Source organism: Budorcas taxicolor, chromosome 11 (genome assembly GCF_023091745.1).
Source record: "Budorcas taxicolor isolate Tak-1 chromosome 11, Takin1.1, whole genome shotgun sequence".
NCBI lineage: Eukaryota > Metazoa > Chordata > Mammalia > Artiodactyla > Bovidae > Budorcas > Budorcas taxicolor.
This window is the reverse complement of record NC_068920.1, coordinates 105,077,264-105,099,786: the sequence shown is the minus strand read 5'-3', so window position 1 is coordinate 105,099,786 and position 22,523 is coordinate 105,077,264. Positions and strand designations below refer to the sequence as shown.

Below are 22,523 nucleotides of genomic sequence, written 5' to 3'. Positions count from 1 at the left end.
AATCTGCCCCACTCCCATCTCACATCTGTGCACTCATCCAACTCTCCTTTCCCACATTTTACATGAAGTGTGTGTGAAAGGCAGAGACAGACAAGGACAGAGAGACACAGAGGGAGCATGTCCCCTCACCACCTCATTTCAGAGCCGCAGCATCCGCGCTCCAGGATAACGCAGTGCCGCCTGTTTATCTCTTCTGTTCCCGCTCCCTGACTCCTGGCCTGCCTGGCCCTCTCTCATCACTGCTTTCCTTCCCTTTTTGTCTGTAGTGTGTTTTTCAGGCTGTCCCTCCGGGTGAACAGAAAGAGCGGAGGGTCCAGCACTGCAGGTGTGGCCCATGGTCCTCTGTTCCTCCTGCCCAGAACAGCTGGAAGGAGACCTTATGGGCCTTAGCCCAGGCGGTCCCAAGGGGCCTGTGAACGCCACACAGGCTTTGCGATCCTGGGACCCAGCTGGGCCAGGCACAGTGGAGCAGCTTTTGGGTCACCTCATGAAAGGTTGGGGTGCCCACTGAAGTGAAAATGTTAGTTGCTCAGCCATGTCCAACTCTCTGTGACCCCATGGACTGTAGCCTGCCAGGCTCCTCAGTCCATGGGACTCTCCAGGCAGGAATACTGGAGTGAGTTGCCATTTCCTCCTCCAGGGGAACTTCCCAACCCAGGGATTGAAGCCGGTCTCCGTCATTGCAGGCGGGTTCTTTACTAATGGGGCCACCAGGGAAGCCCAGGGATGCCCCTTGGGTTGGTGCAAACCCCCTAATCAAAGAGACCACAGCTCCGTCTCTGAACTTGAAAGTGCGTTGTGACTTGAGTTTGCAGATATTGAGCGAATGGGCCAGCTGTGTGCAATGAGGAGACCCCCCCTCTCACCCTGGCCGGCTGCACCCACGCCTACCAGGAGGGCGCGGAACCTCTCATTTGCAGCTGCTGCGTAGGCTCCGTGGCCCGGACAGAGAAAGACTCGGGTTGTGCTGCCACCTGGCGTCCATAAGAGGTAAGACAGCCATCTCCAATCACCAAGATCTGAGAATTGGCTTCCCTTCTCACTCATCGCTCACCTTGTAATCTGCACTGGCCTGGCAGGAGCCGCAGGAGCGGATCAAAGGATCTCAGAGGACCTCTGTCCTCAGCCCTCTGGTTGATATTTATTCACACCTCTGCCCTGAGTGTGACCTTCCCCTTCCGGAAATCCTCTAAATGCAAATAGGGAATAAATATTCTTATGTTGATTAAACTGTGACCTATGGAGACCCATCAAATCAATGACTATAAAGGGATGAATTTCTCTGTGAAATAGAATTTAAGAAGGATAATTGCTGGGTCATTGCTTATGTGCATTTAAAATGCAGGCTCCCCCCCCTCCCCCCCCAGAAACTAATGCCTGTGTTTATTTTGGCTGGCCCCAAATTAGTTATTTCACTAGCACTTCACAGGTTATTATATTCAACAGTTACACCTGACACACCAGATTCTTTACCATCTGAGCCACCAGGGATGGCTTAGCTGAGGCTCAGGTGACTCAGATGGGGTTAAATGTTTCTATTTTGAAATCTAATTTTCTAATTTTCTCTTCACAGATATCTCCTAGAATATCACATGCATGCTTTAAAGCTTCAAGCACCTCTGAAATTTCCTCTTTTCTATCACTAAAGGTTTTTAAGTCTAGTAAATTAAACTTCAGGAAATAAAATGAACGCTAATAAGCTGGCACTTCGTCCACAGAAATGCCTGGAGGCTTTTTTGGTTCCAACATACTTGCTTTATTTCCTGACTTGTCATGCAATTTGGCCGGGTTTAGGAGCAGATGGGGTTTAAACTGAGGATGAAAGAGGAAGGACATGATGCTCTCACATAAAACAAGAGCATTTACTTCCCATTCCACTGTTACATATGGATTGTTTTAGATTTTTAATTTACCTTTTAGTGTTTGAGTCAATTAAATACACTGGAGGATGTCATTTAATATAGCTCACGAGCCACTGCCTTTAAGGGAGTTGTTGGTAGCTGAGAGAGGGGGGCATTGTGGAGTGGAACAGAGTACAGGCATCTGGGCACATGCGTGCATGCATACATGTGCGCAAGTGTGTGTGTGCATGCAGTGTGTATATGTGTGCACTAGGCACACACACGTAACGGAATGTGTATGTATGTATTCGCGCATTCGTGTATGCGATGTCCGTATGCATGTAACGTGAGCGCACATGTGTACATGCATGTAATGTAAACGCATGTTTGTGACATATATGTATAATACACACATGAACATGTATATATATATATGTGATGCTCATGTGTAATGGACATTTAAACTGCTGCAGGTTTTTACTGTTACACTGTTGTCCTGAACTCGCCATCATCTGCCTCTTTGTACACGTCAGAGGACTGTTAGAATTGGGATCCTGGGATGTAAGGTCATGAGCCTGAACAGAGGTGAATGTGTTTATTTCATTTATGGGCAGTTTAGCTTCCTCTTCTGCATCACCTCATCTTTTGGCCCATTATTCTCTGGAGATTTCTATTTTTCCTTATTAACATCTGGGAATTTCTTATGTTTTCTGTCCCCAAATCTTTTGTCAGGAATGAGCATTACAAAATATGTTTTCAATCTGTGCCTTCCCCTTCAGTTTGTTTTGGTGTCTTTCTTTGAACAGATGTTTTTGATTTCAATGTCCTTAGACTTATAAATGTCTTCCTTTATGGCTTATCCTTTTTGTTTTTTTTGTTTGAGATAAGTCATTTCACTTTGATTTCCTCTCTATTTCAAGTATCATGGCTGGTAGCAGAGGGAGTGGGCCAGAACATGAATTTATTACTCCATCTAGACCTTCTAAATAACTTTTGAAGAGACTTATAAGGGTCCAAAATGACATAAGGTAGCGGATAAGGTCAAGTGAAGGTCATCCCTGTGCTCTGCTCAAATACTCAGTGGTGTCTGACTCTTTGCAATCCCATGGACTATAGCCCATTAGGTTCCTCCATCCACAGGATTTCCCAGGCAAGAGTACTGGAGTGGGTTGCCATTTCGTCCTTCAGGGGATCTTCCTGACCCACGGATCAAACCCTTACCTCTTGCATTGATGGAGACAGATTTTTACCAGTAGCACCACCCAGTCATTCCAGTGTGCTTTAAAATACAAGAAGCAGAAACTTACTCAAAAGCAGTGGAAAGGATCTCAGAGAAGTAGGAGGTGGTTAATTTAAAGCTGGTAGATGTGTCTGATTAAAGAGGGTGAATTGCAGCAGAGACAGGTATTACATATACCCACACATGAGCGTCCTGTAGAGGACAGGTCCTGGAGACTGGCTGATGGGGTGAATGGCCAGGGGGTCATTGCTCGCAGATGGGAAGATGGACAGTATCCTCACTGTCAGCTCAGGGGACAAAGCCGGGGTGTGTGAGGTGCTGCTGTGTTCCTGTGTGGGGAGTCAGGGGATGATGCTGCTGTGCCTCAGTGCCATTTTCTCTATAAGACAAAAGGATGGATGCATCACTGTTGAGCGTGAAAGGCACCGGAGCAGGAGAATGAGTCATCCTCCTCCTCTTAAAGAAAGTGGAGCAGCCGTGTATGCTAAGACGGGTGGGAGGAGAAGCTGCTGGGAGGAAGCTGGTAGGTCGGTGGGCACAGAGGACCGCAGGAAGGTCTCCCCTCGGATCCCATCCCCTGCGTGGCCGCCTGCGGGCTTGGTACTGGCTGCCTCCCAGCCCCTACCTAGAAGGAAGCTGAACCTGAAATTCCGGCAGCTGCCAGGCTTGCAGATGCTACTGACTTGGGGGCTCCTTCGGGGGGCAGGGGTGCCCTTGGGCTGTCACCTGGTGGGGGGAGGGGCTGGAGACCACTTGGAGCCCAAGCTACCTGGTTACCCTGCAGAGAGCTGGCGTCACCTGTTGGGCCTTGCCCCATGGAATAAATACTGTATTTGGTCATCCGGTTACTGTTCAGATGGGACTTGGTCACCTTTCCAGTTTTAAAAGGAAAAATTAATAGACTATTTTTAAGAGTGGTTTTAAGTTTATGGAAAATCGGGCAGAAAGTAGAGCTCTTTCACGTAGGTACCATGCACAGTCCCTCAGGGGCCCCAGGTAACCCCCAGCACAGGTGCGGTGTGTTTGTTAAAGTGGATGGCCCAGCACCGACACCTTATTAATGTGAGTCCAGAGTTTACATCAGGGTTCACTCTTTGTGATGTACATTCTGTAGATCTGTGACAAGTGTGTAATGTCATGTAGCGACCATTACAGTATCATACAGCCCCCATCCCATTGGAATGATTTTTAAGTTTTATTTATTAAAAAATCGATGCATAGTTGATGTTCAATATTATTTAAATCACAGGTGTGCAGTAAGTGGTTCACAATTCTTAAAGTTTATGTTCTATTGATAGTTCTTATAATGCTGGCTGTATTCCCCTATTCCCTGTGTTGTAGAATATATCCTTGTCGTATTTCCCACATAGTAGTTTGTATAGATTCTTAAATATTAGGTAGAATTTACCAGTGAACCCATCTGGACCTGGAGCTTTCTATGTTGAAAATTTATTAAATGTTCAGATTATCTATTTTTCCTGTGTGAGTTTGGTAGATTATATCATTTAAGAACTCAGTCTATGTCATTTAAGCTACCAAATTTGTGGATACAGAGTTATGTATAATGTTACTATCATTTTAATGTCCATCAAGTCGGGAGTAAAGACATCTCTTTCATTTTTGATACTAGTAACTTATGTCTTCTCTTTTTTCTTCATTAACTTGGCTAGAGGTCTATTCATCTTATTCACTTTTACAAAGAGACAACTTCTGTTTTTATTGATATCCTCATTATTTTCTTGTTTTCAATTTCATTGATTTCTGCTCTGATTTTAAAATTTTATTTTCTTCCACTTAAACTTGCATTGAATCTCTTCTGATTTGTATAGTTTCCTAAGGTGAAAGCTTCAATTACTGAGTTTAGATCTTTCTTCTCTGCTAATGTACGCATTCAATATTATAAAATTTCCTCTAAGCACTTTTGCCATTACATCCCACAAATTTTGATAGACTGTTTCAGTCTCATTTAGTTCAAAATGTATTTGAATTTCTGTTGAAATTCTGTTATTTAGGAGTGTGTTATTTAATTTCCAAATATTTTGGGATTTTCATTCTGTTATTGACTTTCAGTTCCATTATGGTCCGAGAGCACACTTTGTATGATATATTTACTCTTTTAAATCTGTTAAGGTTGGTTTTATGGCCCAGAGTGTGGTATGTATTGGTGAATGTCCCATGTGAACTTGAGAAGAATGTTTATGATGCTGCTGTTGGATGAGGTATTTTATAAATGTCAGTTTGGTCCAGTTTATGTATTTTGCCACGCAGATCCTTCCTGATTTTCTGCCTGCTAGCAAGGAGTTAAATTCTCTGGCCTGTAACAGTGGATTCACCTGTTTCTTCTTGCAGTTCTAGCCTCATGGATTTGGGTGCTTTCTTTTGGATACACACAGATTAAATATTGTCAAGGGCTTCCCTAGTGGCTCAGATGGTAAAGAATCTGCCTGAAATACAGGAGACCTGGGTTTGATCCCTGGGTCAGGAAGATCCCCTGGAGAAGGGAATGGCAACCTACTCCATTATTCTTGCTTGGAAAATTCCATGAACAGAGGAACCTGATGGGCTACAGTCCAAGGGATGGCAGAGTCAGACACAAACAAAGGCACTATGTTTTGCTTCAAATAAAACCTTGTGCATCCCAGGACTCAGAGACCCCACAGAGGCTGAGGCAGATCTGTGTTTGAGTCTTCTGTGGAGGTATGGGTCAGCAGTGGCCTGCCATAGAGGCAGGGGCTCTGGGTGCAGCTACCTGGGTCACACAGCCTGTGGCATAAGCCCCTTGGATGAAGTTGCTATTAGCCCCACAATAGAGCCACCAAGCAGATGGCCCACATACTGCAGAACAATTATTCCAAAGAAATTCTCACACTGTTAAAAAAAGTTCTAGCACCCACAACAGATTTCCCAACCTGGGGATCTGGCAAAGGGACTGAAAACTCCCAGAGAATTTGACTCTGGAGGCCAGTGGGATTTGATTACAGAACTTATAGAACTTACACAGGATTGGGGAAACAGACTCTTGGAGGGCAAAAAAAAAAAAACCTTGTGTGTACCAGGTCCCAGGAGAAAGGAGCAGTGATGCCACAAGAGACTGACTCAGACTTGCCTGTGAGTGTCCAGGAGTCTCTGGCAGAGGCGTGGGTTGGCAGTGGCCTGCTGCAGAGTGGGGGGCACTGAGGGTGGCAGTGCATCAGTTCAGTTCAGTCGCTCAGTCGTGTCTGACTTTTTGCGACCCCATGAATCACAGCACGCCAGGCCTCCCTGTCCATCACCAACTCCCGGAGTTCACTCAGACTTGCGTCCATCGAGTCCGTGATGCCATCCAGACATCTCATCCTCTGTCATCCCCTTCTTCTCCTGCCCCCAATCCCTCCCAGCATCACAGTCTTTTCCAATGAGTCAACTCTTTGCATGAGGTGGCCAAAGTACTGGAGTTTCAGCTTTAACATCATTCCTTCCTAAGAAATCCCAGGGCTGATCTCCTTCAGAATGGACTGGTTGGATCTCCTTGCAGTCCAAGGGACTCTCAAGAGTCTTCTCCAACACCACAGTTCAAAAGCATCAGTTCTTCGGCGCTCAGCTTTCTTCACAGTTCAACTCTCACATCCATACATGACCACAGGAAAAACCATAGCCTTGACTAAATGGACCTTAGTCGGCAAAGTAATGTCTCTGCTTTTGAATATACTATCTAGGTTGGTCATAACTTTCCTTCCAAGGAATAAGCATCTTTTAATTTCATGGCTGTAATCACCATCTGCAGTGATTTTGGAGCCCCCAAAAGTAAAGTCTGAGACTGTTTCCACTGTTTCCCCATCTATTTCCCATGAAGTGATGGGACCAGATGCCATGATCTTTGTTTTCTGAATGTTGAGCTTTAGGCAGCTTTTTCACTCTCCTCTTTCACTTTCATCAAGAGGCTTTTTAGTTCCTCTTCACTTTCTGCCATAAGGGTGGTGTCATCTGCATATCTGAGGTTATTGATATTTCTCCTGGCAGTCTTGATTCCAGCTTGTGCCTCTTCCAGTCCAGCGTTTCTCATGATGTGCTCTGCATAGAAGTTAAATAAGCAAGGTGACAATATATAGCCTTGACGTACTCCTTTTGCTATTTGGAACCTGTCTGTTGTTCCATGTCCAGTTCTAACTGTTGCTTCCTGACCTGCATACAGATTTCTCAAGAGGCAGGTTAGGTGGTCTGGTATTCCCATCTCTTTCAGAATTTTCCACAGTTTATTGTGATCCACACAGTCAAAGGCTTTGGCATAGCCAATAAAGCAGAAAGATGTTTTTCTGGAACTCTCTTGCTTTTTCCATGATCCAGCAGATGTTGGCAATTTGATCTCTGGTTCATCTGCCTTTTCTAAAACCAAATTGAACATCAGGAAGTTCATGGTTCATGTATTGCTGAAGCCTGGCGTGGAGAATTTTGAGCATTACTTTCCTAGCATGTGAGATGAGTGCAATTGTGTGGTAGTTTGAGCATTCTTTGGCATTGCCTTTCTTTGGGATTGGAATGAAAACTGACCTTTTCCAGTCCTGTGGTCACTGCTGAGTTTTCCACATTTGCTGGCATATTGAGTGCAGCACTTTCACAGCATCATCTTTCAGGATTTGAAACAGCTCAACTGGAATTCCATCACCTCCACTAGTTTTGTTCGTAGCAATGCTTTCCAAGTCCCACTTGACTTCATATTCCAGGATGTCTGGCTCTAGATTAGTGATCACACCATCATGATTGTCTGGGTCATGAAGATCTTTTTTGTATAGTTCTTCTGTGTATTCTTGCCACCTCTTCTTAATATCTTCTGCTTCTGTTAGGTCCATACCATTTCTGTCCTTTATCGAGCCCATCTTTGCATGAAATGTTCCCTTGGTATCCCTAATTTTCTTGAAGAGATCTCTAGTCTTTCCCATTCTGTTCTTTTCCTCTGCCTTTGCATTGATCACTGAAGAAGGCTTTCTTATCTCTTCATGCTATTCTCTGGAACTCTGCATTCAGATGCTTATATCTTTCCTTTTCTCCTTTGCTTTTCGCCTCTCTTCTTTTCTCAGCTATTTGTAAGGCCTCCTCAGACAGCCATTTTGCTTTTTTGCATTTCTTTTCCACGGGGATGGTCTTGATCCCTGTCTCCTGTACAATGTCACGAACCTCATTCCATAGTTCATCAGGCACTCTATCTATCAGATCTAGGCCCTTAAATCTATTTCTCACTTCCACTGTATAATCATAAGGGATTTGATTTAGGTCATACCTGAATGGTCTAGCGGTTTTCCCTACTTTCTTCCATTTGAGTCTGAATTTGGTAATAAGGAGTTCATGATCTGAGCCACAGTCAGCTCCTGGTCTTGTTTTTGTTGACTGTATAGAGCTTCTCCATCTTTGGCTGCAAAGAATATAATCAATCTGATTTCGGTGTTGACCATCTGGTGATGACCATGTGTAGAGTCTTCTCTTGTGTTGTTGGAAGAGGGTGTTTCCTATGACCAGTGCATTTTCTTGGCAAAAGTCTATTAGTCTTTGCCCTGCTTGGAATGCAAAAGTAGGAAGTCAAGAAACACCTGGAGTAGCAAGCAAATTTGGCCTTGGAATGTGGAATGTGGCAGTGCATATGTGGAACCTTTTGAAGGAGGTCACCATTATCTTCATTACTTCCACCATAATTAGGCCTCAGGTCAAACAGCAGGGAAGGAACAGAGCCCTGCCCTTCAACAGAAAATTGGATTAAAGATTTACTGAGCATGGCTCCACTCATCAGAACAAGATCCAGTTTCCCCCAGTCAGTCTTTCCCACCAGGAAGCTTCCTCAAGCCTCTTATCATCTGTCATTGGATGGACAGAATGAAAACCAGAATCACAGAAGACTAATCAAACTGATCACATGGACCACAGCCTTGTCTAACCCAATGAAACTATGAGCTATGCCATATAGGACCACCAAAGATGGATTGGTCATGGTGGAGAGTTTTGACAAAATGTGGTCCACTGGAGAAGGGAATGGCAAACCACTTCAGTATTCTTGACTTGAGAACCCCATGAACAGTATGAAAAGGCAAAAAGATAGGACACTGAAAGATGAACTCCCCAGGTTGGTAGGTGCCCAATGTACTACTGGAGAAGAGTGGAGAAATAACTCCAGAAAGAATGAAGGCACAGAGCCAAAGCAAAAACAACACCCAGTTATGGATGTGACTGGTGATGGAAGTAAAGTCCAATGCTGTAAAGAGCAATACTGCATAGGAACCTAGAATGTTAGGTCCATAAATCAAGGTAAATTAGAAGTGGTCAAACAGGAGATGGCAAGAGTGAACATGGACATTTTAGGAATCAGTGAACTAAAATGGACTGGAATGGGTGAATTTAATTCAGATGACCATTATGTCTACTACTGTGGGCAAGAATCCCTTAGAAGAAATGGAGTAGTCCTCATGGTCAACAAGAATCTGAAATATAGTACTTGGGTACAATCTTAAAAATAACAGAATGATCTCTGGTTGTGTCCAAGGCAAACCATTCAGTATCAAGTAATCCAAGTCTATGCCCCAACCACTAATGCTGAAGAAGCTAAAACTGAACAGTTCTATGAAAACCTACAAGACTTTCTAGAACTAACATCTAAAAAAGATGTCCTTTTCATTATAGGGGACTGCAATGCAAAAGTAGGAAGTCAAGAGATACCTGGAGTGACAGGCAAATTTGGCCTTGGAGTACAAAATGAAGCACAGCAAAGGCTAAGAGTTTTGCCAAGAGAACACACTGGTCATAGCAAACACCTTCTTCCAACAGCACAAGAGAAGACTCTACACATGGACATCACCAGATTGATTAAATATAATCAGATTGATTATATTCATTGCAGCCAAAGATGGAGAAGCTCTACATAGTCAGCAAAAACAAGACTGGGAGATAACTGTGGCTCAGATCATGAACTCCTTATTGTCAAGTTCAGACTTAAATTGAAGAAAGTAGGCAAAACCACTAGACCATTCAGGTATGACCTAAATCAAATCCCTTACAGTTATACAGTGGAAGTGACAAATAGATCAAGGGATTAGATCTGATAGACAGAGTGCCTGATGAACTATGGACGGATGTTTGTACCCTGTACAGGAGGCAGTGATCAAAACCATCCCCCCCAAAAGAAAGGTGGAATGGCAAAATGGTTGTCTGAGGAAGCCTTACAAATAGCTGAGAAAAGAAGATAAGCTAAAGGCAAGGAGAAAAGGAAAGATACAACCATCTGAATGCAGATTTCCAAAGAATAGCAAGGAGAGATAAGAAAATCTTCCTCAGTGATCAATGCAAAGAAATAGAGGAAAACAGCAGAATGGGAAAGACTAGAGATCTCTTCAAGAAAATTAGAGATACCAAGGGAACATTTCATGCAAAGATGGGCTCGATAAAGGACAGAAATGGTATGGACCTAACAGAAGCAGAAGATATTAAGAAGAGGTGGCAAGATACACAGAAGAACTATACAAAAAAGATCTTCATTATCCAGATAATCATGATGGTGTGATCACTCACCCAGAGCCAGACATCCTGGAATGTGAAGTCAAGTGGGCCTTAGGAAGCTTCACTCTGAACAAAGCTAGTGGAGGTGATGGAATTCCAGTTGAGCTATTTCAAATCCTCAAAGATAATGCTGTGAAAGTATTGCACTCAATATACCAGCCAATTTGGAAAACTCAGCAGTGGCCACAGGACTGGAAAAGGTCAGTTTTCATTCCAATATCAAAGAAGGGCAATGCCAAGGAATGCTCAAACTACCAAACAATTGCACTCATCTCACATGCTAGCAACGTAATGCTCAAAATTCCCCAAGACAGGCTTCAACAGTGTGAACCATGAACTTCCAGATGTTTGAGCTGGATTTAGAAAAGGCAGATGAACCAGAGATCAAATTGCCAACATCCCTTGGATCACAGAAAAAGCAAGAGAATTCCAGAAAGATATCTACTTCTGCTTTATTGACTATGCCAAAGCGTTTGACTGTGTGGATCACAATAAACTGTGGAAAATTCTGAAGGAGATGGGAATACCAGACCACCTGACCTGTCATCTGAGAAATCTGTGTGCAGGTCAAGAAGCAACAGTTAGAACCAGATGTGGAACAACAGACTGGTTCCAAATTGGGAAAGGAGTACATCAAGGCTGTGTATTGTCACCCTCCTTATTTAACTTATAGGCAGAGTACATCATGTGAAATGCTGGGCTGGAAGAAGCACAGGCTAGAATCAAAATTGCTGAGAGAAGTATCAGTAACCTTGGATACGCAGATGGCACTACCCTTATGGCAGAAAGTGAACAGGAACTAAAGAACCTCTTGATGAAAGTGAAAGAGGAGAATGAAAAAGCTGGCTTAAAACTCAACATTCAAAAAACAAAGATCATGGCATCGGTCCCAACACTTCATGGCAAATAGATGGCTAAACAATGGAAACAGAGACAGACTTTATTTTCTTGGACTCCAAAATCACTGCAGATGATGACTGCAGCCATGAAATTAAAAGATGCTTACTCCTTGGAAGAAAAGCTGTGACCAACTAGGCAGCATATTAAAAAGCAGAGACATTACTTTACCAACAAAGGTCTGTCTAGTCAAAGCTATGATTTTTCCAGTGGTCATGTATGGATGTGAGAGTTGGACTATAAAGAAAGCTGACTGCTGAAGAATTGCTGCTTTTGAACTGTGGTGTTGGAGAATTCTCTCGAGAGTCCCTTGGACTGCGAGGAGGAGATCAAGCCAGTCAATCCTGAAGGAAATCTGTCCTGACTATTCTTTGAAAGGACTGATGCTGAAGCTGAAACTCCAATACTTTGGCCACCTGATGTGAAGAACTGACTCATTGGAAAAGGCTCTGATGCTGAGAAAGATTAAAGGCAGGAGGAAAAGGGGACAACAGAGGATGAGATGGTTGGATGGCATCACCGACTCGATGGACATGAGTTTGAGCAAGCTCTGTGTGTTGGTGATGGACAGGGAGGCCTGATGTGCTGCAGTCCATGGGGTCACAAAGAGTCGGACACGACTGAGCAACTGAACTGAACTGAAATATTGTCATATCTTCTGGAAGAACTGACCCCTTTTGCCATTGTAATCCCTCTGTCTAAGCTGATAATTTTCTTTCTTTGCTCTGAGGTCCACTCTGTCTTAAACTGAGTTGCCCACTCCTCTTTCTTTCACTTAGTGTGGCATGTTTTTCTCTGTTCCTTTCCTTTTTTGGGGCAGTGGGGGGAAGGGTTAGAAATTGTTTTATTTGGGAAAAGTGCCTGTTACAAAAGGGTAGCTGCAAAATACAAAGACCTCTGCAACAATTACTGTTATTATTTTTTTGTCTTAGCATGAAAAGAATGAATGATATCTGAGGCATCAGGGCAGTAGATGGACACATCCGGGGCACCTCCAAGTTATTTTTGGGAAAGAGAGCAACAAAATGCAAAGCTAAAATTTCTGATCGAGGGATTCTCCTAATATTTTAACATTAGCTTATCTTGTGGATTACCACCCTCTATTTTCCCTTTTAGTGGAAAAGCCTGACTTACTATACTGCCAACCAATGACTCCACTACAGGAAACACCTTAGAACATAGATTTGAATCACACTGTCTAGCAGAAAAGGTTGGGGATGGAATGAGGCAAATATCCACAAAAAATGGAACACAAAAACCAGAGAAGAAACCCTCAAATGAGGACAAAGGTTTGTCAAAAAGTGCTTGGACTGGGAAGTCTTGGAGATCAGACAACATTAAACACAACTGTGGACCCAAGCCCTAGGTTGTGTTAATACGTGGGATAAGCAGATAGTTTTACACTTCGATGGCTAAGCCCGTTTCTCTATTTATACAGACAAAGCTAGCTCTGCTCTATTAACAGCTACCAATAAACTGCTTTGTTTTTTAAGATCTATTTGCCCCATGAGGCTGAAACCACTAAACCGAGATTTTTCACTAAGGCTACAAACAGTGCGCCTATGCAGGAATGGGAAGCTTGTCATGCAGTCACACTCGCACATCCCAAGTCCATCAGCCTCAGGGAGTCAGTTTCCAACTCTGTGTTATTTTCTTCCACTCCCGTCTTTTATACGTGTTCTTTTACAATTTTCCTATCACTCTAGACAAGGTAGAAATCTCAAATGCATTCACACCTGGTTCTGGTTACCCAGTAGTATTACTTGTGTGCAATGAAACAAGAGACCAAAACCACAGGGTGAGTGCACAGAGGTGGGGGGGTGGGAGGAGTTGAGGGGTGGGGAGTGGAAGACAGGACAGGGACCAGATAGAAAACACAGATGTGCTGATTTCATCAGAAACCAAGTACGCGCCTCCCAAGTTTAGAGCAGAAGGTGGCTCTTGGTACAGTTCAGATCCTTCACCCATCACCCTGATTCCTGGACCCCCAAAGCAGGGGCCATTGCTGTTACTTCTGAACCCGGGGTCCTCAACAATGAGCCCTGGAAATCTAGAAACACTCCCCTCGAACTATGTGGATCTGGTGGAAAACAGGAAGGGACAAACCTACACTGTCTAGACAGTTAATTTCATGTTACAAAAGAATTAACTTCTAGATTTATTTTTGTAACTTTTTTAAACAGAGAAAACAACATACTCCTTGGGGAAGGGTGAGGGGTTGAGAAGACAGGCCCTGGGTAAAAATGACTACTACGGCACCTGGGGTTGAGAGGCCTGCCTAGGAGAGCGGCCCGGGCACGGCCACCGCCCCGGGCACGGCCACCGCCCCGGAGGCCCACTACTGTCTGAGGCTCGGCAGATTGGTTCATGCACCCCGCTGAGCTGCTATAGATCCAAGTCATAAAAATCTTCCAGCTCATTGTGAAACAAGTGCCACTCATCTTCGGAGTCTGTCAGGTCATTGTCCCCACCTGCAGCTAAAAGCATAAGCAACATCTCGCCCAGCTCGAAGGTGACAACCTCCTCTTTGTTGTCAAAAGGGTTGCCGTTCTAGTTCCTCGATGAGCTCCCAGAAGTGGTTCCCTTGTTGGGCCCGGTATCTGCTTGCTGTTCCCACTTTCTGTCTCCGTGACTCCTCCCTATGGCCATCAGGGTACTGCTGCTGCTGCTAAGTTGCGTCAGTCGTGTCCGACTCTGTGCGACCCCATAGACGGCAGCCCACCAGGCTCCTCTGTCCCTGGGATTCTCCAGGCAAGAATACTGGAGTGGGTTGCCATTTCCTTCTCCACATCATGGTACACATGCTTGCAAAAACAGTTCCCTCCAAATGGGCAGCTCCCACGGCCTTCATCAAAATACCTGCCCACCTTGTTGCTCATTGCCTCCTTGCATTTCTGAATGAGTTTCTGCTTCTCTTCTTTCTCCTCCACCCAGTACTCACTTGAAATGACAAAGTTAGATGTGATGCAGCATTCTGGGCAGGATTTTGTGATCTTGCTTTCAAATTGCTTAGCACTCGTCCACTTGCAAATACACTTGAGACAGTAGGTGTGGCTGCAGTTGGAGAGGATCCCGAGGTGGCACTTGCTGGGGTTGGCTTTCTTGTCGACTACCTCCATGCAGATGCCATACACCATGTCCTTGCTGTGCTGCACCGTGAACAAGAGCTCCATGTCCTTCTCATTGGCCTTGATGCAGGATTTTATATGCTGTGACCTCTCGGCAGCATCCATGGGATGGAGGCCCTGCAGCTCACACATATCACACGCGTCTCCGTGCAGATAAGCGCGGTTCTCCCCATAGAGGCAATCCCCCACCGTGGCATAGGGCGAGAGCTGCTTCTTGGTCTCCACTGCACTTTGCTCCTTCTCCAAGTCTTCCTTGGTCACTGAGCCCTGCAGGGGGGCTTCAGTGGAGGAAGGGGCAGTCCGGCCACAGTAGGGCTGCTCTGGAACAAACTTGATGGTGTTCACTCAGTCTTCTGAACCAGTTCCTACAGTTGAAAAATTTGAATTTTTTGACTCACTGTTGCCCATATTCATTTTAGTGGTTGGTCCAACTGATGCGAGACTCCAGGAAGCAGCAAGGGATGACTTTGAAGTTAGATCTGTAGCAGTTGCTTCTTCCTGTTTCAGTGGCTTGCTATGTTCACATCTGGAGTGGTCTCTGTAAATACAGTACCCTCACTGAAAATACTTACGCACTATACCATATGGACTATTAGAGAGGTCTTGTGAGTCATGACAGTTGTCTCCTTCCTTACAAACCCCATGCATGAAATACCATCTGGGTTTCTGGTTTGTTTGTCATGCCTTTTGTCTCGCGGGCTTCACAGTGATATCCCTCCTTGCCAGCCCATCTCTACATCTGCAGTTGACCTGCTTAGTCCAGCCGTTGTCACTGCCTATTCCTTTACCTTTAATCCAGCTGTGTTTTCATACTCAGTATTGCAGGTTTAGAATTTAGCTGTATACTCACCTTTACCAGTGGGTTTTACATTTTCATGTTAGTAATTAGCGTCTGTTCACTTCAGCTTGAAGAACTCTTTCAACGCTTCTTGTGAAGCAGGACTAGTGGTGATGAACTCCCTCAGCTTTTGTTTGTCTGGGAAAGTCTTTCTTTCTCCTTTTTTCTGAAGTACACATCTTCTGGGTAAAGTATTCTTGGTTGGACCTTCTTCCCTTTCTGCATTTTGAGTATGTTATTTTGCCGTCTCCAGATTGCAGAGTTTCAGCTGAGAAATCTAATTGGAGCCTTATCACATTTTCCTTACATATGAGGAATTTTTCTTTTGCTGCTTCTAAAATTCTTTGATTTTTATTAATGCTCCCTTCCCCCTGCCATGCATGCTCAGTCGTGTCTGACTCTTTGTGACTCCATGAACTACAGCCCACAAGGCTCCTCTGTCCATGGGATTTCCCAGATAAGAATACTAGAGTGGATTACCATTTCCTTCTCCAAGAGATCTTACCAACCCAGGGATTGAACCTGAGTCTCCTGCATTGGCAGGTGGATTCTTTACCACTGAGTCATCTGGGAATCCAGTGCTATCTTGGAATAGACTTTTTTTGGGAACTATGAATTTCATGAACTTGGATGTCCAAATCTCTCCACAGCTTTGGGAAGTTGGCACCCCACTCCAGTACTCTTGCCTGGAAAATCCCATGGATGGAGGAGCCTGGTAGGCTGAAGTCCATGGGGTCACTGAGAGTTGGACACGACTCAGTGACTTCACTTTGACTTTTCCCTTTCATGCATTGGAGAAGGAAATGGCAACCCACTCCAGTGTTCTTGCCTGGAGAATCCCAGGGACAGCAGATCCTGGTGGGCTGCCGTTTCTGGGGTTGCACAGAGTCGGACACGACTGAAGTGACTTAGCAAGAATTAATATTTTAAATAAGCTTCCTCTCTTCTCTTTCTGGGACTTCAGTAACTGTAGATTGTTTCTTTTAATCGTCTCCCATGGTTCATGTATACTTTCTTCTGCCTCTGTCCATTCTTTGATTTCCTTGGTTTTCTTCTGAATGGATAATTTCCAGTGACCTGTTTTTGACTTCTCAAGGTTTTTTTCTTCTACTTGATCAAGTCTGCTGTTGCTCCCTAGGGCATTTTTTCACTTTATTCCCTGTAGTTTCCAAGCTCCAGAATTTCTGTTTACTTCTTTTTTATAATTTCTATCTTTCAGTTAAGTATCTCATTTTGTGTGTGTATCAACTCCTTGATTTTGGACTGTCTTTTTGAGTTTTCTTGTAGCACCCTGAGCTTTCTTAAAACAACTATTTTGAATTATTTATCTGGCAAATCACAGATCTCCGTTTCCTTAGGATTGTGTTTCTTTGGTGGTGTCATGTTTCCTTGTTTTTCCTTGCTCCGTAAATTCTGTGTTGCTGTCTTTGCATTTGTTTTTTATTTTTTTCTCAAATCAAGAGTTTTTATTGTCTCTTTAAAAGATCACAACTGAGTCCATAGAACCATCTGCTATCTTGTTGTTTCTGCAGCAGGATCACTGAGATCTTATTCATCAGCCTGCTGAACTGTTCCTTTTTCAGAAACATAGATACCATTCAAAAATTTTCTGATATCCTTGTTTTTAACTGTGGTGGCTTGCTGAATCAAAGCAGCTGAATTTGACACAAGTTCAATGTCATTTCCTTCAAGAATCAACTCATCTTTCTGGGCTTGAGATACTGAACAGGCAACACCTGGCCTCATTCGAACCCTGCGTATGTATTTTTCACCCCCAAAATTTTGGATTTCCACAAGAGAACCATTCTCCTGAATAACAACGTTGATGGGGAAGTGGGCATACACCAACCTCATCTTGTAACAGAAGCCCAGTGTAACACCCTTGATCATGTTTTGTACGTGACTACAGATTGTGCGAACAGTGGCCAGTTCCTTTCTGTTTCCCCACCATTTGTCAACACGGAGCCTCTTCTTTTTCTTTCCAAGGAGACTGAGTTCTACATTGATGTGATTGAAGTCCCTCCACAGGGTGCCTCTGGGGCCCTTCACAATAACTGTCCGTCCCTTCAAGTTAATGTCGACATTTTCTGGGATGTCAACAGTCTGATTGCTGAGAATGGTCTTCATTCTCACAGTAGATGCGGCAAAAAGAGCTGTCTTTGCATTTGAAGAGTCACCTCCTTGTCTTGACTCACTGGCTTCAGAAGACTAACACCTTACATCAGTTTTGCTCAGGATTCTGAGATTTCTCAGTCTTTTCTATGGATATCCTTGCTTCACACTTCTTGTTTCCTTTTGGAGGGAATTCTTAGAATTGTATTCTTTGGGCTTTCCAGGTGACATAGTGGTAAAGAACCTGCCTGCCAGTGCAGGAGACCTGGGTTCAATCTCTGGGTGGGGAAGCTCCCTTGGAGAAGGAAATGGCAACCCAATCCAGGATTCTTGCCTGGGAAATCCCGTGGACAGAGGAACCTGGTGGGCTATAGTCCATGGAGTTGCAAAGAGTCGGACGTCACTGAACGATTTAGCACACATGTATCTTTAGATCCTGCAAAATTGAACTTCATGCTTCCCTTCTGGTGGTGCCAACTGCTCAAGCGTGTGTGTGTTTCTTCCAATCTTGCAGAGCCTGACTGGCTTTCTACCTGCGCTCACCAGCCATCTGCAGAGGCTCATACTTTCCTTCCTTGGAGGCACACCCAGGGAGCCAGCCACAGGGTGTGGCACGTGGAGGTGCTTGTGGACCAGCGGGGGTGGGAGGAGGTTGCAGGCAGGGTGTCCCTCGTGGCTCATGGGAGTCTTCCTGTTGGAGATGATGAAGTGAAGAGCAGGGTCTGCTCCCCTCTGGTGCTCTCTGAGAGCTCTGGCTGCTGTCTTCCCAACCGCTCTTCATCCCCATCATGCGGCACACTGCGGTGTTCTGCAAGGGACGTGGATGAAATGGGCCTTTATGGAAGTCATGTGCATTGACCTGGAAGAAAGGCATCCACTCATCTCCTCTCCCTTTTCCCCTGAGAAAGATCATGGACCTCAGCCCTGGCCCTGAACTGTGACCCTTGGGGAAGGCGTGACTTGGTAAAGTGATACTGTTCTTACTAGTGTGCCCAAGGCACTCAGTGTTTGTGCCAATGGCATGTTGGAACCCTTCTGCACTTCCACAAAGGTTGTCTCACTGGTGGGTAATTATTAAAATTGGTGTTCAGCACTTTAATATTTAAAATGGATAACCAACAAGGACCTACTGTATAGCACATGGAATTCTGCTCAATGTTATGTGGCAGCCTGGAGGGGAGGGGAGTTTGGGGAGAGTGGATACATACACATGTATGGCTAGTCCTTCTGCTGTTCACCTGAAACTATCACAGCATCGTTAATCGGCTATACCCCAGTACAAAATAAAAAGTGTTATTTTTTTAATTGGTATTCTTTGGGGAGAAGATTTTTAGAAAATACTTATTCCACCATTTTGATGATGTCTCTCTCCCATACCTGCTCAGTCATTTCTAATATTCCCCTTAGGATAAAGAATGCTGAGATGAGCACTATTGTGTCTAGAGCCTTTCCCTACATCCAGGATTATTTCTCTAGATTATTTTTTCAAACAGACATGACTCACTGCAGAGGAAGAGCAGTTATAAGGGTACTGAGACATCCTGCCAAACCATCCTCCTGGAAGCTTCTGCCAATTTTCAGTTCTGCCACCACGAGGCAATCCCGTTTCTTTAATTTCCCTCCTTATCACTGAGAATTACCTGAAAACATCTGCTAAGTTTATGAGAGGTTTCCTGTGTTTTCTGATTTCAAGTTTGCTCTTAGTGTCCCACTTGTCCTCAAAGAGGTGAGCTTGCATATCTATAAGGCACAGAGAAAGGGTACTTCTCACTTTGCTTTTATTCAGTGATTGTTAACACAAAAAATTTAAAGCACACATTGTGTTCCTTTCCCTGTGACATTTATAATTATTTGTATGTGTGAATGTGTGCTAAGTCACTTCAGTTGTGTCTGACTCTGTGTGACCCCATGGACTGTAGCCCGCCAGGCCCCTCTGTCCATGGGATTCTCCAGGCGAGAATACTGGAGTGAGTTGCTATCCTCCAGGGGGTCTTCCTGAGCCAGGGACCAAACACAAGTCTCTTACGTCTCTTGCGTTGGCAGGCGGGTTCTTTACCACCAGCGACACTTGGGAAGCCTCAAATTATTTGCATACCCATTTTAAAATCAAAATCACTAGCTGGTTATCTCAAAAATGAACCAGCGTTCAATCAGACATCATTAGTATTCATACTAGAACCACCATGATCTTCATCATGAAACATCGAGAAGCCCAACCTACAGGAAGAGTTGGAACAGAGACAATAACTCTAGAAACAAAGAGCACAGCACTTTAAAAGTCCCATAAAATCACCCATTTCTCTTCCTGCGCACCTGCTTTCACTGGTGCGTTCAAATTGAAAGGCATTTATAGCGAGCCCTGGAGCGGTGCAGGCCAGATGTATGAGACAGTCATTGCCTCAGCCCTCGGCTTGCCTATAAGAATTGTAGGTGAGAAATGCCATTTACCATCTGCCATGGAGTGAATAAGGGCAGCTCTTGTCTTTTGTGCATCTCCGAGTCGTTCCCTTGCTCCCATGCTTTGGCGTATCTACACAAACACTGGTATCTACACAAACATGGCAAGATATATGATCTGGGGAGACAGGCTCCAGTAAGGTGAGCATACGTTAATGGTTTTAGCCCAAACGGTGTTTTTTGTCCTCTGTCTTTGGAAATGGTCTCCATTCAGCTTTGCCACCAGTCTCTGGGGGTAAAGGGCGCCTTGGAGGAGACAGAGTTGAGCCCAGGAGAGCCTGTGGGTTTGTAGTTGGACTTAAACCCAGGATTCTCTTTAAATCCAGGGTTCTCCCCCTTGTGACCCCAGGAAGTCTGTCTCATTTAAGTCTGTCTCATTTCTCATCTGACATCCAGGGGCAACACCTTATTTCTCATGCTCTTTCCTTGGTGGTTGGGGTGGTGTTGTGCCTTCAATGGGTTTCTTTAAATTGCATGGATTTACACCTCCATCCAAAGGACCCTTTTTACTCACTCATTGGCACAGTCCAAGGATGGGGATGAAGTGGTTGTGGAGCGTTTCATCTCATGGGGCTGCATATATTTGACTGGTAAAAATGATGTGATTTGCAGTTCATCTTTAAAAAAAAAATCATTATATGATGATTTTAAAAATTTCTTAATTTTTTGGTGGCACTACACAGTAGGTGGGCTCTTAGCTCCCTGAGCAGGGATCAAACCTGCACCCCATGCATTGGAAGCACAGAGTCTTAACCACTGGACTGCCAGGAAAGTCCCTGCAATTCATCTTTTGTATGAGAGAGCAACCTTAGTCAGCATCAGTAGGAAAGCTAGTCGGGCAGGCATCTCTGTTGCCAGGATTCAGATCTGGTTTCATTCGGCTCTGCTTCCAGGTGTGTAGCATCTCTGAGCACGTGGCCAGCCGTGCTCACTGTGGCCCGAGAGGCTCTGGCCACAGGGCCTGCAGAAAGGGGTGGGCGGTTGGAGGCGGCTTCCACTCAGCAGAGGGCTGGAGTTGTGGGCACCTGGATCTTATTGTGGGCAGATGGAGATGGCCTCTTTAAGAAAGAAAACAACAGAAATTAGTGATAGGAAAAGTCCAGACTGTGTCATAACAGAGGCTGGTCCTGGCTCCACATTAACTTGCTTTTTGTTCCGAGGAAACTTCTTAAATGCACTGAAGATTCTCTCAAGGTCTGTCTTCTTATCTGAACAACAGGGATAAAAAGCCTGATATGTTGCAAAGTTTTTCTGTGTCAAATGAGATAATAAGTGGGAAATGTGTGTGTGCTCAGTTGTGTCCAACTCTTTGCAACCCCATGGACTGTAGCCTGCCAGGCTCCTCTGTCCGTGCGATTTCCCAGGCAAGAATACTGGAGTGGGTTGCCATTTCCTTTTCCAGGGCATCTTCCTGACCCAAGTATCGAAACTTCGTCTCTTGAGTGTCCTGCATTGGCAGGCAGATTCTTTACAATTGAGCCACCTGGGACACCCAATTAGTCGAAAATGCTTGGTAAAATCAAATCTGTGTGCAAGCTGGTGTGTGGGTATCTGCTTCCTTAAATCTTATATCCTCTTGCTTCTGCCCTGAGACTCCTCCTCACCCTCCTTCCCCAGGTGCGCTGCGGAGTTCCTTCAGAAATGTTAGGCAACAAGTTCTAAATCTTGACAACATAAAAATAAAAATTTACAAGGCTGGGAAGAGAAAACAAAAAGAATTATAAGGTGCTAATGGCTTCATGTTTCATAACAGGGAGTAATTCCATACTCTCTAGAATGGAAATGTCATGTCAGGGAGTTTGTAATTTCCTCAATTCTGTCTTGTTGAAACAAAAATTTGAAGCAATGGACCAGCATTACAGCCCTTGGACGGAACAGTGTTACAGCTTTCAGACGGACCAGTGTTACAGCTCCATGTTACAGATCAGTTTTATTTAGAAAGTAAAGGAAAGTACATTCTCGAGGCACGAGCGCATGATGAACCAAAAGATGTGAAGAGAAGAGAGGCCCCGGCCCAGTTTTGGTTCCTCTTTTTATGTTTTTCTCCTCCCCCTGGGCCTGCCCTATGTAAACTGGGCTAGCCAGGAGTGCTGTTTGTTTTTCCTGAGGTTCTCACTCCAATTCTTGGACCTTCCTTTGTTCAACTTTCATGGGCTTTTCCCTTCCTTGCCTTTTAGCCACCACCATTCTGGACTCCTTTGCTAACTACCTAACAGAAACATAACTGAGAAGCTACCAAAAAAAAAAAAAAAAGAATGAAAAGAAATGTTAGGTGAAGGTGATTCTCTCTGGAAGGCCTCTTAGAGGAGTCAGCTCCCCGGGGTAAACACTGCAGGTGTGCAATACAATATTCTTCTTCCTGTAGTGTGAGTGTCTGAATCGTGGTAACTCACACCCCTTAACTGCTTGTATCTCTGACACAGGAGGAGAGAATTACCTTTGCACTAGTCTCCCCTTCTGGGAGGAAATTGCTGTTTTGTGGTTGGCTAGAATTA

The 22,523-nt window shown here is 44.5% G+C and overlaps 1 protein-coding gene and 1 pseudogene across 1 annotated transcript; both read right to left on the bottom strand.

Moving 5' to 3' along the window:
• Positions 1-13,878: 13,878 nt before the first annotated feature.
• On the bottom strand, positions 13,879-15,380 carry LOC128055389 (E3 ubiquitin-protein ligase makorin-1-like; annotated as a pseudogene).
• Positions 15,381-17,007: 1,627 nt separating this feature from the next.
• LOC128055390 (60S ribosomal protein L9-like) lies at positions 17,008-17,604 on the bottom strand. Its single transcript, XM_052647926.1, has one exon. The coding sequence runs from the start codon at positions 17,584-17,586 to the stop codon at positions 17,008-17,010; it is 579 nt and encodes a 192-aa protein (XP_052503886.1). The 5' UTR covers positions 17,587-17,604.
• Between the last annotated feature and the right edge of the window lie 4,919 nt (positions 17,605-22,523).